At 44.9% G+C, this 19,601-nt stretch overlaps 1 protein-coding gene across 11 annotated transcripts in view; it reads right to left on the minus strand.

Moving 5' to 3' along the window:
• The window catches only part of RASAL2 (RAS protein activator like 2), a 273,501-nt gene that overhangs the window by 111,711 nt on the left and 142,189 nt on the right, over window positions 1-19,601 (minus strand). For all 11 annotated transcript variants that reach the window (XM_005304207.5, XM_005304210.5, XM_065554538.1 and 8 more), the window contains one exon: window positions 9,399-9,525. In XM_005304207.5, the coding sequence (XP_005304264.2) occupies window positions 9,399-9,525 (127 nt within the window). The remainder of the gene's footprint in view (window positions 1-9,398; window positions 9,526-19,601) is intronic.

Consider the following 19,601-nt stretch of genomic DNA (forward strand, 5'->3'; position numbering starts at 1 on the left):
TATAAGGCAACAATGAAAACAAAGCAGGAAATACCGTTACTTGGACCTAAAGAAAGTACCCTGTAGATGGACCTGCTTCCTGCTTGTAGAGCCAGGAATCTGAGATAGACCCAAACCAAAACCGCAGGTTTGGACACTCCTAAATATGAGGGGGTTAAAATATCTATCAGTATTTGACTCTTACCAAATATGAGGGTCTTTGGCCTGCAAACTTGGATCTGATATTTTGATTTGGACTCATCTCTATTAGCAATATTGATCCTACACAATTGAAACGGCAAACTTATGCCAGCATTCCATGGGTGTTTTACTGAGGAAAAAATATTGTACACATGCCCAGATGACTAATCAAACTGCAGTTTCTACCACTACAAATTTTTCTATTTCCACAGACTCTTGTGTTCTCTCATTCTTGTTCCTCTAAATTCAGTTTATAGATTTGTATATGAAGCATCCTAGTTCAGTAGCTATTGTGGCAAGTGGAGAATCTAAGTCACATCAAGTCAGGCATTGTCCCCCCCTCCTCAGGGGGACTGAGTCATCTATCTGCCGCCCTGACCGGGAAAACCGAGAGGTCTGCTGCTTGCCAGGAGCTAGGATACACGATGTGACGGAGAGACTGCCGAGACTCATCAAGTCCTCGGATCGCTACCCCTTCCTGCTTCTCCACGTGGGCACCAATGATACTGCCAAGAATGACCTTGAGCGGATCACTGCAGACTACGTGGCTCTGGGAAGAAGGATAAAGGAGTTTGAGGCGCAAGTGGTGTTCTCGTCCATCCTCCCTGTGCAAGGAAAAGGCCGGGGTAGAGACCGTCGAATCGTGGAAGTCAACGAATGGCTACGCAGGTGGTGTCGGAGAGAAGGCTTTGGATTCTTCGACCATGGGATGGTGTTCCAAGAAGAAGGAGTGCTAGGCAGAGACGGGCTCCACCTAACGAAGAGAGGGAAGAGCATCTTCGCCAGCAGGCTGGCTAACCTAGTGAGGAGGGCTTTAAACTAGGTTCACCGGGGGAAGGAGACCAAAGCCCTGAGGTAAGTGGGGAAATGGGATCCTGGGAGGAAGCACAAGCAGGAGAGCGCAAGAGGGGAGGACTCCTGTCTCATGCTGAGAAAGAGGGACGATCATTGAGTTATCTTAAGTGCCTATACACAAATGCAAGAAGCCTGGGAAACAAGCAGGGAGAACTGGAAGTCCTGGCACAGTCAGGGAATTATGATGTGATTGGAATAACAGAGACTTGGTGGGATAACTCACATGACTGGAGTACTGTCATGGATGGATATAAACTGTTCAGGAAGGACAGGCAGGGCAGAAAAGGTGGGGGAGTGGCGTTGTATGTAAGAGAGGAGTATGACTGCTCAGAGCTCCGGTATGATACTGCAGAAAAACCTGAGAGTCTCTGGATAAAGTTGAGAAGTGGGAGCAACAAGGGTGATGTCGTGGTTGGAGTCTGCTATAGACCACCAGACCAGGGGGATGAGGTGGACGAGGCTTTCTTCTGGCAACTAGCAGAAGTTGCTAGATCGCAGGCCCTGGTTCTCATGGGAGACTTTAATCACCCTGATATCTGCTGGGAGAGCAATACAGCGGTGCACAGGCAATCCAGGAAATTTTTGGAAAGCGTAGGGGACAATTTCCTGGTGCAAGTGCTGGAGGAACCAACTAGGGGCAAAGCTTTTCTTGACCTGCTGCTCACAAACAGGGAAGAACTAGTAGGGGAAGCAAAAGTGGATGGGAACCTGGGAGGCAGTGACCATGAGATGGTCGAGTTCAGGATCCTGACACAAGGAAGAAAGGAGAGCAGCAGAATGGACCCTGGACTTCAGAAAAGCAGACTTTGACTCCCTCAGGGAACAGATGGGCAGGATCCCCTGGGAGAATAACATGAAGGGCAAAGGGGTCCAGGAGAGCTGGCTGTATTTTAAAGAATCCTTATTGAGGTTGCAGGAACAAACCATCCCGATGTGTAGAAAGAATAGTAAATATGGCAGGCGACCAGCTTGGCTAAACAGTGAAATCCTTGCTGATCTTAAACGCAAAAAAGAGGCTTATAAGAAGTGGAAGATTGGACAAATGACCAGGGAGGAGTATAAAAATATTGCTCAGGCGTGCAGGAGTGAAATCAGGAAGGCCAAATCACACTTGGAGTTGCAGTTAGCAAGAGATGTTAAGAGTAACAAGAAGGGTTTCTTCAGGTATGTTAGCAACAAGAAGAAAATCAAGGAAAGTGTGGGCCCCTTACTGAATGAGGGAGGCAACCTAGTGACCGAGGATGTGGAAAAAGCTAATGTACTCAATGATTTTTTTGCCTCTGTCTTCACGCACAAGGTCAGCTCTCAGATTGCTGCACTGGGCAGTACAGCATGGGGAGAAGGTGACCAGCCCTCTGTGGAGAAAGAAGTGGTTTGGGACTATTTAGAAAAACTGGACGTGCACAAGTCCATGGGGCCGGATGCGCTGCATCCGAGGGTGCTAAAGGAGTTGGCGGGTGAGATTGCAGAGCCATTAGCCATTATTTTTGAAAACTCATGGCGATCGGGGGAGGTCCCAGATGACTGGAAAAAGGCTAATGTAGTGCCCATCTTTAAAAAAGGGAAGAAGGAGGATCCGGGGAACTACAGGCCAGTCAGCCTCACCTCAGTCCCTGGAAAAATTATGGAGCAGGTCCTCAAGGAATCAATTATGAAACATTTAGAGGAAAGGAAAGTGATCAGGAACAGCCAGCATGGATTCACGAAGGGGAAGTCGTGCCTGACTAACCTAATTGCCTTCTATGATGAGATAACTGGCTCTGTGGATGAGGGGAAAGCAGTGGATGTGTTATTTCTTGACTTTAGCAAAGCTTTTGATACTGTCTCCCACAGTATTCTTGCCACCAAGTTAAAGAAGTATGGGCTGGATGAATGGACTGTAAGGTGGATAGGAAGCTGGCTAGATCGTCGGGCTCAACGGGTAGTGATCAATGGCTCCATGTCTAGTTGGCAGCCGGTTTCAAGTGGAGTGCCCCAAGGGTCGGTCCTGGGGCCGGTTTTGTTTAATATCTTTATTAATGATCTGGAGGATGGTGTGGACTGCACTCTCAGCAAGTTTGCAGATGACACTAAACTAGGAGGCGTGGTAGATACACTAGAGGGTAGGGATCGGATACAGAGGGACCTAGACAAATTAGAGGATTGGGCAGAAAAAAACATGATGAGGTTCAACAAGGACAAGTGCAGAGTCCTGCACTTAGGACGGAAGAATCCCATGCACTGCTACAGACTAGGGACCGAATGGCTAGGTAGCAGTTCTGCTGAAAAGGACCTAGGGGTCACAGTGGATGAGAAGCTGGATATGAGTCAACAGTGTGCTCTTGTTGCCAAGAAGGCTAACGGCATTTTGGGCTGTATAAGTAGGGGCATTGCCAGGAGATCGAGGAACGTGATCGTTCCCCTTTATTCAACATTGGTGAGGCCTCATCTGGAATACTGTGTCCAGTTTTGGGCCCCACACTACAAGAAGGATGTGGAAAAATTGGAAAGAGTCCAGCGGAGGGCAACAAAAATGATTAGGGGTCTGGAGCACATGACTTATGAGGAGAGGCTGAGAGAACTGGGATTGTTTAGTCTCCAGAAGAGAAGAATGAGGGGGGATTTGATAGCAGCCTTCAACTACCTGAAGGGGGGTTCCAAAGAGGATGGAGCTCGGCTGTTCTCAGTGGTGGCAGATGACAGAACAAGGAGCAATGGTCTCAAGTTGCGGTGGGGGAGGTCCAGGTTGGATATCAGGAAAAACTATTTCACTAGGAGGGTGGTGAAACACTGGAATGCGTTACCTAGGGAGGTGGTGGAGTCTCCTTCCTTGGAGGTTTTTAAGGCCCGGCTTGACAAAGCCCTGGCTGGGATGATTTAGCTGGGAATTGGTCCTGCTTTGAGCAGGGGGTTGGACTAGATGACCTCTTGAGGTCCCTTCCAACTCTGATATTCTATGATTCTATGATTCTATGTTTTAGTTATCAGCCAGAATCTTTTCTATTTCTTAGATTTCCTCCCCCCGACTTCCCTGTTCAGAGCACTGAAGCACCAGACTCATTTACAACAGCTAGAAAGCAAGAGGTTAGACTGTTCCTGCCCTTTTGAAAAATGTAAAACAGAAATTTGATGGTGGTGGGTTGGGATGCTGCAATCTCACATTCAGAAACCCATTTAAATCACAAATGAAATGAATGTAGGGAATTAAGGGTAAATTTTCAAATGCACCTAAGTTATTTAGCAGTTTAAGTCTCATTTGAAAATGTGACATAGATACCTAACTGTCTATGTCACTTCTGAAAAGGCTATTTGGATACTTTTGAAAATATTATCCTTAATCTCTAGTCATAAAACCCCAGAGTTTGGCACAATGAGGCAGCTTCTCCCATCTGGGAAAGGGTGAGATAGCAAAGGCTGAGGTGTAAGTTTAAAAAGGTGTTGGAATCTACACAGCCTATTCATGCTTGACCTGCCTCTCTAGCCAGTGCTATTAATCCCTCTTTTAAAGAGCACCAAAATTCAGAAAATTCATAGATAAAGATAAGGTACTTTGCTTCAATAGGTCCAAATCCAATAGTCTTTAGTTTCTATCCTCCAAAGACTTCATCTCTCAATGGATTTTCCTCATTTGCATCAATTACAGCTTTTCTAAGCACCAAGGAATCTTGAGAATCAACTTTGTTTTGTCTTGCTTCCAATTAGATTTTACAGACAGACTGTGTTGTTACTAATTACAGGTTCTCCCTGGTATGGTAATTCTTTCCAGATAACTGAAGCACTAATTAAAAGAGATTTTTGCCTTTTCATTTCCCACCCCTTGGAATACATTTGACAGATGTTGTCAAAACAAGGTTTTTCTTCAAAATGCCACAAAAACTACCCCCCAAATTATATCTAAACTTTGTAGATTTTATTTTGTGCAGTGGTTTGTTTTGCATTTGATTGTGTGTATGTTTGGGGGACAGGAGAAACATAGGACCCCTACTAGAAACAGATCCGTGATTCTGTGCTAATGATCTGGCACGTGTTATGAATCAGTGAAATTAATTTAGGCTCTTTCTGTATGGTTGATTTATAAATACCAATATGTAATTATAAACCATGAGAAATTACTAAGAACATAACCTTTCTAAAGAAGAGTTATAAGCTACCGAATGGCAGGACCTAAAGTAATTATAAGGAAAGTAACAGTAAAAGAGGAAATTAAGAAGATACACTAATTCAGCCTGCTTCATGAAACTCATCCTTAAACTTCCTGTGTGGGTGCCAGCACTGGAGGCTCATATTGCTCACCATATGAAGATTAGCACATCAGAGACGTATGTTTTAGTGGACTGGTGTTAAACAAAACAATGGTTCATTTTTAGCAGATGAAACAGTATGATATTTAAAATGGAACTACCTCTGAAGCTATGTGTTCCCATGGGTGAGATCCTAGTGCGTAAGGGAGATATTGAGGGTCTGCCCATCCCTTCCATAAACAGTTTTTAATACCACACACAGTGTTATTCATTAGCTATTTTCACAGCGGAGTTTAACTGGTTTTAACCTAGCGCAGGAAAGCCTTAGTTACACACAACCTGTGTAAAACAAGTACATAGAATAACCATGTGCAGTCTCTTCATAAATTGGGTAGCTTTCCTTTCAATAGACATTCCTTTAATATTTAGGATGAGCCAGAGGGTGAAGCTTTTTACACGCAACATACTTCTATGCATTATGACCAAGGCTGTGAGTTTGTCACGGAGGTCACGAATTCCGTGACTTTCCGGGACTGCCGTGACTTCTGCAGAGGCTGGCCTGGGGGCCGCCCGAGCAACTCAGGCAGCCCCTGGGCTAGCCGCATCAGCTGCTGCTGGGGCAGTCTCTGGCCACCATGCACCCCCTCCCCAGCAGCAGCAGGAGTTTGGGTGTGGGAGGGGGCTCAGGGCTGGGGGTTAGGGTGCAGGAGGGGGTGAGGGCTCTGGGCGGCGCTTACCTTGGGGGGCTCCCTGGAAGTGGAAATATGTCCCTCCCTCCCTCAGGCCAGGAACCGCAGCCAATGGGAGCTGCGGAGCCAGCACTCGGGGCAGAGGCAGCGCGTGGACCGCCTGGGAACTGAGCGAGGGACACATATCAACACTTCCAGGGAGACACGCGGAGCCGGTTAGGGTAAGGAGCCTGCCAGCTCCACCAACCCCTCCCCCCAGCACCAGTGGGGGTCCCAGGCCGCCCCCCGCACTCTAGCACCCAAGGGCCGCCTCCTCTCCCCTCCCCCCAAGATTTAGGAGGGTATACAGTACAAGGTCACAGGCCCTGAATTTTTGTTTACTACCTGTGACCTGTCCATGACATTTACTAAAAATACCTGTGACTAAAACATAGCCTTAATTATGACCAATCCATTGATTATTGTTTTTGTTCTTTTGAAAATAAACAAGATGCCCACCTTCGTGTGTGTTAACTTTGTGCCTGCAACAGATCTGCCCTGGGCTTCAGTTTCTTATCTATAACATGGACAATATATAGTTACATACTTTATAGGATTGGTGTTAGGATGTTTCCACAGTGTTCTGATCACAGACAGCGGTATGAATCCTAAGAATCAGTATTATTCCTAGTCATGAACTGAGCCCAAAGCATATGCATGGTCTCATCATATAGTAATATAACAATGTTTTGTCAATTGCTAAAGTCAATGAAAGGTTGGTTCAGTACAGTATCTGAATGTGTTCTATAAAGGCATAACTGTAGCACTGCAGTTAACTGATTACATAATGATTCTCTCATTTCTTATAGTCAAGCATGTACAGTAGCCTTACTTATAGGAAAAAAGCAAATACCATTGCCATCCATTAACCTTCATAATAGATCCAGCTGTAAAATAGATCCAGCACATCCCTGGATAGTAACTTCAGACACTCTCATAAGCTATAACGTCTGCTGTTCCCATGTCAAACACATACTTCCTTAGGACTAGCTAGATACTCTAATCTGCTCCGCACAGCAATTTCATTGCTGGATAGTTTATCTGCCCCATTGTGCTTTACAGCTTTTAGTGTCCATTCAAAGACTATTTCAGTCCAGCTGTTATCTGTATTGCTGGTGATACACTCTGCCCACTGCCATCTGTTTCCTTTTCTTTACAATCATTCCCAGTGCTTTACTTCATTGGTTTGCCCTCTAGCTCACTGTCTTGTTCATAAAAATATACTTCTCACCGTTCTCTCTACACCACCCCAGCTTCTTCAATCAGCAGGTATTTTGTGATGACTGATAAACCATGTCTCTAGTCAGCGTATGAAAAGTAAACAAAAGGAACCTGATCTACTGCAGAGTGATCAGACATTAAAACCTTCCTACTCATCCATCATCTCTCCCCTTCATTCATGATCTTGTTCTCCGTGTCTTTCCTCCTCCCCTCCCGCTCTGTGTGCCCACACCTCTTTAGCTACTAAATTAGGTGACCTATATGGTCCAGCAAAATTTTTATGATAGTTGTATACAAAATATGTAAAAAATTGTCTGACTATGGGTTATTGTGTACTTTTCCTATGCACTTTTAATGGATTCTTATCTGGCATAAGATGCTACATGTGTATCTAAGGGTGTAGGGGAAAATATATTCTATTATTTGAGTATGTGATCATAGAATTACAATCTGTATTATAAACACATGCACACAAAGAAGCAGAGTTAAATTTGCATTAGCAATCTCAACTTTGGCATTCCAGACTTTCAGTTGCTTAATGGTCAGGTATAACTTTCTTTAAACTTTCATTATTATTATTATTTAAAAAATAAAAAAAAGATTAGGAGTTTAATTCCTGAAGACTTCTAAGCACTTCTGGCTTGCAACAAATTGTGTGTACACCTCTACCCCGATATAACGCGACCCAATATAACATGAATTCGGATATAACGTGGTAAAGCAGCGCTCGTGGGGGGAGGGGGGGGGGCTGTGCACTCCGGCGGATCAAAGCAAGTTCAATATAACGCAGTTTCACCTATAACACAGTAAGATTTTTTGGCTCCCGAGGACAGCGTTATATCGGGGTAGAGGTGTAATTTCCATTATCTGGAAATAAGGGGCTAAAAACCACATTTATATTATTCCTATTCCTACACATTGGCATCTTCCCTTTTAAGTTTCTAAATTGCATTTCTCTTCCAAACCCCTAATGCAAGACTGAGAAAAAGCTCAAACTCCCTCCCACCAGGAAATTTGTTTTCAGGAAGAAAATGTGAGGTAGAGTGCTTCACAAATACAGCCTTAACAGCTATTGAAACTGCTATACTGCATCTATACCCAGGAAAAAATATTTATTTTAGAGCATTTTATTATCCATGTAATTATAGACTAATTTTTTTTTTAAAAAAAGCACACACCTGTGAGATTAAAACCCCTCTTATGTATGCTTCATATTTACATGAAGTCACTATCCTACTTAGTTTGCTGCTTAGAGCTGTACCTGCAGCCTCTTCTTGCAGCTCACTCTCTTCTAGGATTGCAACTTTACAGCTGGGCAAAAGCAGAATTGTTCCTAGCCCCAGCAGCAAGAGACAGCCTATTGCCGAGCCATGCTCTTTCACCAGTTGCAGATGGAAACAAGAAATCACTTTGTACTATTGCTGCTTCCTTCCACTATCCCTCACTGCTCCTGGCTGACTGAAGAGGAGAGAGAGAACATGGGGAACTGGGCCAAAATGTGGCCTTGTGGAAACCCTATTATCACAACTGCTCATCTATTTTTCAGTTTTCCTTAGTGCCCTCCAGTTCTGTCTCCTTTGATTCATTTTTCGAAAAGTATGATTATAACCAACACTGGCACAGCCCCTTGCTCACAACTTGTTGTTTATTTGGGAAGCCACCACCTTCAAATGGACAGTATTTCTGATAGTGTGTAATCAGGTATGGAGATTAGGTGTAGCCCAGTAGTCACTAAAATACAAAGCCAAGGAACTTCTAAAATGCTTAAATAAAGTAAATCATAACCAAGTAACAGCTCAAACAAACAGCCAGGAGGAGCCACTTAAAACGGTCTGTAAAGCATGCAGCACTATTGACCTGGGCTCACAGATTCACAGTTATAAATCCAAGAGCTCCTTAGTATCCTCACAAATGCAGTTATAAGCCTCCGTACCATGCAGTATTCCCTCCCAGGACTCAACAGTAACCTCACTAATGTTCAGATAAATCCTAACACACTGAAGTCACTTTGTTATCAGGCAATTATACACAATGGTCACTCTCCTGTGACCTCTGCTAACATTTAGCTGAAATGCTATTGATTTGAGCAAACTGACGACAGCAATGCTGGATAAGAAACAATTTCTTTAACACAGAGAAATAATACATCTATAAATTAAAATTAGTACATTGCTTTTCTAATTTTGTAACTTACCAAGCTTAGTGGCTCCCTCTGGTGGATATTCAGGAAACTGACCCTCAGATGGGACGCTTACTGTACGTCGCAGGCACCGCCCTTTGGTTGATTCTGCCTGCTGCTCCTGTACCCCCTCCACAGGCATCTACAGAAAAAGATACCAACATCTTTAATTTGTCATTATATATTTCTTCTAATACTCAGTCTCAATGAGATTTGTTTAATTTTTCACTGATCTGGCAATAATATTCAGACAGGATGCAGCAGATCCAACCTTACGACAAAATTCTGGAGAGGTTACAATCCAGAAAAGGGGAAGTACGTTTATTATAAAAGAAGTGAGCTACCAGGAAATGCAACTACGCAGAGAGACTTGTGCATAGCACACAGAGGTACACGTGTCTGTGCCAAAAAGACACCAAGCAACAAAAACAAACAACATATACAATTACAAGGTAAATCTTGTACCTGGAAACTGGTTTTCCCATTACTGAGGGCCAAGAGCCATTGGTCTGAAGTGCTACTCATTTCCATACTGTTAAAATCAGGCAGAATTTACTAATCAGATGACAAGGCTTCTTAAACCCAAGGCCTCGAGACTCTACAAAAGCATGAAGTAACTACTGCCAACAAAGACACACAGTCATTACAATCAACTATAACAGAGGACTGGAATCAAGATACTGTACTTGGATAGATGGACCAATGTTCTGATCAGTATGGCATACAAAAAGGACAGAGGAACTTTTGAATTAAGGTTGTTACTGATGAGAAGGAGATGGAAGATGCCTGAAATATTTTATGAATATTATATATACATCTCTGTGTTTGATTGTTATAGCATTTGCTATATGATTACTAAGGGTTAATCATAGAATCATAGAATATCAGAGTTGGAAGGGACCTCAAGAGGTCATCTAGTCCAACCCCCTGCTCAAAGCAGGACCAATTCCCAGCTAAATCATCCCAGCCAGGGCTTTGTCAAGCCGGGCCTTAAAAACCTCCAAGGAAGGAGACTCCACCACCTCCCTAGGTAACGCATTCCAGTGTTTCACCACCCTCCTAGTGAAATAGTTTTTCCTGATATCCAACCTGGACCTCCCCCACTGCAACTTGAGACCATTGCTCCTTGTTCTGTCATCTGCCACCACTGAGAACAGCCGAGCTCCATCCTCTTTGGAACCCCCCTTCAGGTAGTTGAAGGCTGCTATCAAATCCCCCCTCATTCTTCTCTTCTGGAGACTAAACAATCCCAGTTCCCTCAGCCTCTCCTCATAAGTCATGTGCTCCAGACCCCTAATCATTTTTGTTGCCCTCCGCTGGACTCTTTCCAATTTTTCCACATCCTTCTTGTAGTGTGGGGCCCAAAACTGGACACAGTATTAATGCAGGCTTATTCAGATTTATTAATTGCTAAAGGTTATACATGGGTTAGCATGCACACAGATAAGAGTGTGGAGAAACTTCTGATAGCCACCCATTTACCAATAATTAATGGACAACACAGAATCAACTGCTTGGAACTCTCTCCCTCCCCCCCCCCCCAACCGCATAAATTGGTTTGGCCAAGTTCAATAGAGGCAGGGAGACAAAGATTTGGGACTGATGAAAGGTCTGCCCCTGAAGACAGAGAGAGAGACTCAGGGACAGTGGGGAAGCAGACTGAACCTCAGTTCCCAGATGTGGAGGTGTCTGGATAAGCCAGATCTACCTAAGCTTTAGGTCAGGCCAATACGAGATATGTGTGCAGAGTGTTGCATTACTAACCCTTTGCTTTTGTTATGGTCTGTTCTGGCTATTGAGACTGAATACTTTGTTTTGAAAAAGGTCACAGCTCCTGAAGAGAAAACTGGCAGGGCTCTAACCCAGTCGGGTCTGCTGAGGAAGTCAGTCAGTTCACAGTCATATCCCATGACCCAGTCTGAGAGTCAGGGAGGAATTCCACAATTTTCCCAGAGAGATGAAGGCAAGAGGTCTATCACCTGCAGGGTTGCACTCAGAGTTACTGAGAGGCTGAAAATGCAGCTATCCCTGAACCATGACAATTGGTTCCCCTTGTTGGACTACCCCCCTACAATAGGTAGACTGCTACCAATGTCTGTATTTTCAGTTGCTTATATATTTCCATTATAGCCCACTATTTTCAGTTATTTAGATATTTCCTTAAGTTTCACTGACTGGGCTGAAATTTTCTGTATCTAGTTTCTCCATAAGTTTGAGAAAACTTTTGAGCTATAATAGACTATAAGGAGAGTGAACAAAATTGTTCCTCAACAATAGGGTTACCATAGTTAACAAATTAAAAAAGAGGACCCCCTGGCCCCACCCCAACTCCGCCCCTTCCCCGCCCCAACTCCGCCCCCTCCTCCCTCCCACTCCCAGCCACGCGAAAAGGGCTGCCCGAGCGCTACTGGCTTCACGGTTTGCCGGGCAGCCCCCAGACCCTGCGCCCCCGGCCGGCGCTTCCCCAGCACAGCTGGAGCCCGGGAGGGGAAGCGCCCAGCCGGGGGCGCAGGGTCTGGAGGCTGCCCAGCAAACCGTGAAGCCGGTAGCGCTTGGGCTTCGGGCAGCCCCTATGCCTCCGGACCCTGCGCCCCCGGCCGGGCACTTCCCCTCCCGGGCTCCGGCGGCGCAGGGTCCGGAGGCATGGGGGCTGCCCGAAGCCCGTAGCGCTCGGCTCGTAAACAGAGCCGAAGAGTCAGGGGAGGAGCAGAGCCGCCACGGCCGGAGGCTCTGCTCCTCCCCTGACTCTTCGGCTCTGTTTACGAGCCAAGCTGCCCGAGTGCTACCGGCTTCGGGCAGCCCCCATGCCTCCGGACCCTGCGCCGCCGGAGCCCGGGAGGGGAAGTGCCCGGCCGGCGGCTGGGGTCCGGAGGCAAGGGGGCTGCCTGAAGCCCATAACGCTCGGACAGCTCAGCTCGTAAACAGAGCCGAAGAGTCAGGGGAGGAGGAGAGCAGCCGCGGGAGGGGAAGTGTCCGGCCGGCATTTTCCCCGGACATGTTCGGCTTTTTGGCAATTCCCCCCGGACAGGGGTTTGATTGCTGAAAAGCCAGACATGTCCGGGAAAAACCGGACGTATGGTAACCCTACTCAACAAACAAATTCTTGCCACCTTTTTTGAATAGCTCTGCATATGAAATGACTGTAGGTAGAAAACTGATGTTTTAGCAGGGGAATAGTCCTTTGTCAGTGGTTACTAAGTGCTCTAGTGAAAACTGGCTGAGATTTGACAGAACTAGAAAACACTGAAAAAAATGCAAACTTCAGACATGCACAGCAATTATTTTATACAATATTTTTTAAACAATGACTCTAAAGGAGACCTGGCCTCATGGGAAACTGCACTAGCAGCGTACCACCAATCTGGAACTATGCAGTTTTTTTCCCCCTTTCCAAATTACTTATTCTATAAATTTTCAATTAAAAATTAATTATGAGACATTAATTCTGCACAGATAAGCACTCAAAAGTCAAGAAATGTAACTTATTCTACCTTCTTGTGCATATGACACTGAGATACAGTCTTTAATTGCATGGTCACATAATATTTCACATTACACACAGGATCATGTTCTTTATATGGTTGTAGGAAAAAATTACATCTTATAATTTGTGGAGTGAAAAACTCAGCCTCACTGTGCACCTTATACATAAATATCTTTTATTGTTCCTGTCTGGCATAACACAAAGTAACAGTAATAGCAAAAGATATTGGTAATTTGTATCAAAGGCATATAAAATATGAATAATATGTTGTATTTGAGAAATGTATGTGATCATCTAGTTATAGATTGTACCTTAAGGGCTCATGCAATCTTAGCTCCGGCATTTTCTGACTTTTGAGTACTTAATTGTGCAATATTAACATTTCTCTTAAGGTCTTCTTTTTAAATGTAATTTAATACTATGCTTGTCTGTTGCCTCCTTCAAGCACTGCTCATTTTTTCAAAATAAATTTCTCAATTCCCTCATGAATATTCTATTTGAAACTTTATAGTTTGATGGTGGATTTTTACTCAGACGATTTGATGAATGAGGTCTATTTGAGAGAGTATTAGTAAACTAAATGAACACTAATATTTTTGGTTTGTGTTACACTCATTCAAACAAGATCAAATATTAGATTTGCAGTTTTCATTTGCAGACACCATTTAGGCATATTTCCTACTGAATGCTTTTTCATTTCTTTTATCATCTTTATCTCTGCATTTTCTTTTAGATTGCTCTTGTTGAATGCTGCATGTAATATCTTCATAGTATCCTGTGCCCTACTCCACTTAACCTCACCCACAAAGCCTGATTTGTGACAACTACCCTTTAAGCAAACATGCACCACCACTCCAGTTCTAATTCTGTAGTCAATACAGGGAAGCTCACAAGCAAAGGAACTAAGACTAGATTGCTAATTAGCGCACAAAGTGGATATAGTCCCTTCTCTCTAAATACAGCTTCTCTACACCTTTGTCTATCTTCTTGCATCAGACTCTGCCACCCAGTAACTATTTTCACTTTTACATGACTACTAGACCTCAGATCCATCAGGTGAGGCTGGTATCCCTGCATCCATTCTGCTAGCCATGCAAAGGCAGACAATGGGATAATAGGTTTCCCGCTTCTCAGAGGCCGACCTTCCAACAAGGTTTCTAATCTATATTCTTTGTTAGTAGGAGGTCCAAGTTTCTGCAGCTATGCCTAAGCTTAGTTTTCAGCTGTATCATCAATTCACTGTGTCCTAGAGGGGATGATGGCCAGTGGAAGGAGCTATTACTTAGAAAAACAAAAAGGGCAGAAAAGAATCTGTGCAGAAATGCATGAGCGAAATTTACCTGACTCATTGGTCCATGTTTGGTGCTGATACCAGACAGGTATAATAAAATTTAATGAGTGTCTTATCCAGTGAATCTTCGTGATTTTTCAGAGAGATTATTCAATATTTATTCAATAGTTTCTTACAGCATTTTACCAGCTCTGCATCACGTTGAATATACTATTCAACAAGTACCAGTGAAATCCATTAAATAGGACCATTTTCCCCCAGATATTTGAGACCCAACACTTGCCTAAAACTTGATTAGGGCTCTTTAACTAGTGGCAAGCTTCACAACTCTGATTGCCTTCCACACACATGAAATCGTAACTTGGGTACTGTAATTAATACAGGTATCAAATATGCCTTGAAGATCTATGACCAGCTACAATCCTCTCTCTGACCTTTAAACTCTCTGCAGCAAGTAAGATTGACATTGATCACACCATATATATTCAAAATCTTTAGCTTCCTCTCGGGGAGGATGAGAATCAACATGCCCATCTCAACATGTGAGAAATCTTGTCTGGAAGCATCAATTAAACTGAAGTTGAAGTACACTATTTCCAGGAAAGGCAAGCTCAGATGCTTGAGAAGAGTCTTATCACTATTGTTAGTCCCTCTAACCAGAGACTCCCATAATTTACATGTGGATGAAACTTCCATCTTTCTTGGTCTAGTTACAGCGAATCCCTAGCCAGGACACAGACAATAACAACTGCCCTTTTTTCCCCTGTGCAAGTGCTGTACTGTCTCCTATATGTTAACCAAAGGCCAGAGAGGAGTAGAAAATGTAAGTTTAGACCAGTTAAAAATTAGCTTGCTGGATGACTCAAAAATAGGGTTACCATTCGTCCGGATTCCCCCGGACATGTCCGGCTTTTTTGAGTTAAAAATAGCGTCCGGGGGGAATTTGTCAATGTCCGGATTTCCCCCCATGCAGAGCGTGCACGGCTTACAGGGCAGCCGGCCGGATCGTGCCACTCGCACGGGGCTCCGGCAGCCATAGCCCTTCCTCCACTTCCCCCTCCTCTCCCCTGCAACTTGAGACCACTCCCCTCCTCTCCCCCCCCCCCCCCCCCGCATTCGCAGATCGCCGGCCAGCGTTCGCCTCGGCCTCCGGCAGTCTGGGGCTCCAACCCTGCTCCCCTCCCGCTGCTGCTGAGCGCGCTGCTCTGCAGCACGGTAAGGGGGCCGGGGTCAGAGAAACGGCAGGGAGGTTCTGGAGGGGGTAGTCAAGAGACAGGGAGCAGGGGAGGGTTGGATGGGCCAGGAGTTCGGGGGGAGCTGTCTGGGGGTTGGGGGTGTAAGGTTTTGGGCAGTCAGAGTACAGGTGGGGGGGGGTCTCAGGAGGGGACAGTTAGGGGACAAGGCACAGGGAGGCTTAGGTAGGGGGTGTGGTTCTGGAGGGCAGTTAGGAGCAGGGGTCCCAGGAGGGGGCAGTCAGGGGACAGGGAGCAGAGGAGTTTAGATGGGTCAGGAGTTCTGGGGGGGGGGGGGGTGGATAAGGGTTGGGGCAGTCAGGGGACAGGTAGGGTCCTAGGGGGCCAGTTAGGATGTGGGGAAGGTCTCAGAAGGGGGCAGTCAGGGGACAAGGCGCAGGAAGGCTTAGGTAGGGGGTGGAGTCCTGGGGGACAGTTAGCGGCAGGGGTCCCAGGAGGGGGCAATCACGGGGACAAGGAGTGGGGGGGAGGGTTGGGGGTTCTGAGGGGGTGGGAAGTGGGAGGGAGTGGAAGGGGCAGGGGTGGGGCTAGGGCAGGACAGGGGTGGGGCTAGGGCGGGGCGCCTCCCATCCTCCTTTTTGATTATTGAAATATGGTAACCCTATCAAAAAGCTGAATGTTCCAGAGGGCCAACTACCTGATACCCCAAGCAGCCAAATATATCTTTCACCTGAAATTAGAAACTGTACATTTGTCTGCCTAATGAATCAGATCTGTGTCTCTAAGTGAGCAATCTGTCTTATTCCTCCAATGTAACGTCTCAGCCTATGATATGCCCTAAAAGATGTGAAATGAGATATAGATATAATCAGAGAATGTACAAACTAGGAACTATAGGGGATGTTTGCTTGTTCTCTCTAAATTACTGTTGCACTATAGAAGTGATAAGAATTTTAACACACCAGAAGATAAAAGAATACTGAAAGATATAAGCACCTAACCTGGATATAAAACTTTAGAAAAATAGAAGAATTTACTTAAAAATTGGGATATTTGAATTAATCTATGCTAAATTCTGAAATACAATTTTGGAAGTCAATCAGATATAAAAAGCCTCCGAAAAGTACGAGTTTTTTCATGAGGTTGATGGATTTCCACTCCATACGGCTAAATGCAGTGCCTTGCATAATGAAAGGTTTCAGAGTAGCAGCCGTGTTAGTCTCTAAGGTGCCACAAGTCCTCCTGTTCTTCTTTTTGCGGATACAGACTAACACGGCTGCTACTCTGAAACCTCCGAAAAGTAAAGGATTGAAGACATTTCTTGTAGACTGATGCCATCTACTGGATATGAATGGAAGAAGCAGAGAAAGTAAGAGCTGAAAGCTGAGTGCCCACCTGACCACAGCCCAATAGGAAGAGGAGGTTACTTACTTGTAACTGGAGGTTCTTTGAGATGTGTGGTCCCTATCTGTGGGACCTGAGGTGAACTGAGTTGGGGCTGTGCTCCAGGGCTAAAAATATCAACGTAGGCATTCCTGCTCAGGCTGGAACCCAGGCAGGAACGTCTACACAGCTACTTTTAGCCTCCTAGTGTGAGCCTGAGTCCATTGACCTGGGCTCTGAGATTCGCTGCTGCAGGTTTTTTTTAATATAGGCAGCATAGACATACGTTAAGAGCATTACCCTTCTCCAATGGACTTGGAAACAATATAAATCTGAGGCCACAGTGTGGACCCCAGAGTCTGCTAAACCTCTGTGACCAAACTGGCCTAAGAGACAAATGATAAGCAATTGCTTTTAATATTCTTGTTTTTATCATACCAAATCATTCAACTATCAGGAACCACAATCTTAAAAGTTCATTCAAAACAGTTGCATCCTTATTTACAGAGAGAAGTACTGGAAATATAAGAAGTGTATTACAGGTAGAGAATTGATAATTGATGATTATTAGTAAATATAATAAGAAAATCTTAGTGATTTGTATTGTTCCCTGGTATAGCTGCTGGGCTCCCAACACTGGTCTATGTTAATTTCTTACAAGACTGCATGTATGTTTTGTGTTCAGTACATGCCTAGAACATTTGTTGTGTCCACATTGACTGATTAATTGTATACTTATGATTGATTGTATACATATGTGGTCCTGGATGCATTAATAAACTGTTGCTTGGTTAAGAATAACCAAGTGTCCTGATCTGAGAAACACTGTCCAAGTTAAATGTAGGCCTGGAAAGAACCAAGTGTTAAAATTAGTCAACTAACGCTCCTTAGACTTAGCAAAAAAGGGGTTATCATAGTTAGACTCCACTCAATACTGGCTATAACACTTATAATTCGCAAATCTAATTTGTTAGATTTCAGCTTTAAAATCTAACTGGCACCTTGGCGAATTCATATAACTGACCCCTATTCATGCTTACCCTTCTTCTTCAGATTACCAGAAAGTAGCATCTATCTTGAATTCAAAGAACCCACAGATCTCATCCATACTTTCTAACCCTTAAGAACGGGGTTTTTTTTCTACCCTCCCCTTTTGTTCAGTTTTTAGCATTGTAAAGACTATGTAAAAAAAAAGAAGCCTCTCATGGTTTTAACCAAAAACATATAGTAACTCCTTGCTTAACGTTGTAATTATGTCCCTGAAAAAGGCTACTTTAAGCAAAACGATGTTAAGCAAATCCAATTTCCCTATAAGAATTAATGTAAATGGGGGGGGTTAGGTTCCAGAGTCAGAGGGTGGAATATTTCCCAGGGAATGCCTTACTGCTAAATGATTAATGAGCACTCAGCTGAGCCCTTAAGGGTTAACACATTGTTGTTAATGTAGCCTCACACACTACAAGGCAGCACAAATGGAGGGAGGAGAGACAGCATGGCAGAGAGACAGACACACACTGTGTGTGTGTGTGTCTGTCACACACACTCTCACTCACACAGAGAGAGAGAGATGAGCATTGCACCTTTAAGAATGCTGATACCACTCTAAGTACACTGCCTTTTTAAGTAGATCAGCAAGTTGAGATAGCAGCGGCTGCCAGCAAACTCCATCCTGCGCCCTGTCATGTCCCCGCTTGCGCTGTGGAGATGGGGTACAGGAGCAGGGGGCAGGAGCGGGAAGAGGGGGACACCCTGACATTAGCACCCCTCTCCCCCCTCCCCTTTGCACAGCAAGCAGGAGGCTCCCGGGAGCAGCTCCAAGGCAGAGGGCAGGAGCAGCATATGGCAGAGGGGGGACAGCTGAACTGCCCGGCAATCAGGGCCGGCTCCAGGTTTTCTGCCACCCCAAGCGGCGGGGGGGAAAAGAAAAAAAAAAAAAGCCGATCGGCGGCACTTCGGTGGCAGCTCAAGCGCACCACTCCATTCTCCGGAGGCATGTCCTTCACTGCCTCTCTTCCTCTTTGGCACCACTTCAGCGGCAGCTCAAGGAGGAAGAGAGGGACTGAGGGGCCTGCTGCCGAATTCCTGCCAAAGAAAATTCGGACGTGCCGCCCCAGTAGCGGACGGACTGCTGCCCCTTTCTATTGGCTGCCCCAAACACCTGCTTCCTTAGCTGGTGCCGGCCCTGCTGGCAATTGATAGCCTGCTGGGCGGCTGCTGCACAGGGAACTTAGGGGAGCTGATGGGGGACTGCCAATCCACCCTGGTTCCAAGCCCCCACCAGCTAGCTCCAACGGGCTGCTCTTTCTGCAAGCAGTGGACAAAGCAGGTGGCTGCCAAACAACGTTATAAGGGAGCATTGCGCAACTTTAAATGAGCATGTTCTCTAACTGATCAGGAACGCAACAACGAAACAACGTTAACCAGGACGACGTTAAGTGAGGAGTTACTGTACATAAAGAAGGAACTAAATGAAATATCACAGTTCAGACCAAAATTAACCACACTTATTTTAGTTCCCCGCCCCCCCCCCCCAAAGTCATTTAAAAAGCAACACATTGATACAAAGGGATAGGGGTTCAAGAATGCCAGTCTCTTTCATTCTCTACTTGTTATGTAATGTTTACATAGCACCACAAACTCGAATTTACACAGCCCTGTATAGAAATACAGGCAACGCTGTCCCTGCCCTGAAGAGATTATAATCTAAATAGACAAAAGCAAGGAATTATGAAAAACGATGAAGAAAGGGCAAGGGAAGAAATAATTCTGACAAATAAAAGAGTATGAAGTTGAAATTCCAGGATTTATTTTTAAGTTGTGACTAAGGTAGTGCTAAAGAGGATGAGATAGCATTGGTAAGAAGGTCA

The sequence above is a fragment of the Chrysemys picta genome, chromosome 8 (assembly GCF_011386835.1).
Source record: "Chrysemys picta bellii isolate R12L10 chromosome 8, ASM1138683v2, whole genome shotgun sequence".
Lineage (NCBI taxonomy): Eukaryota > Metazoa > Chordata > Testudines > Emydidae > Chrysemys > Chrysemys picta.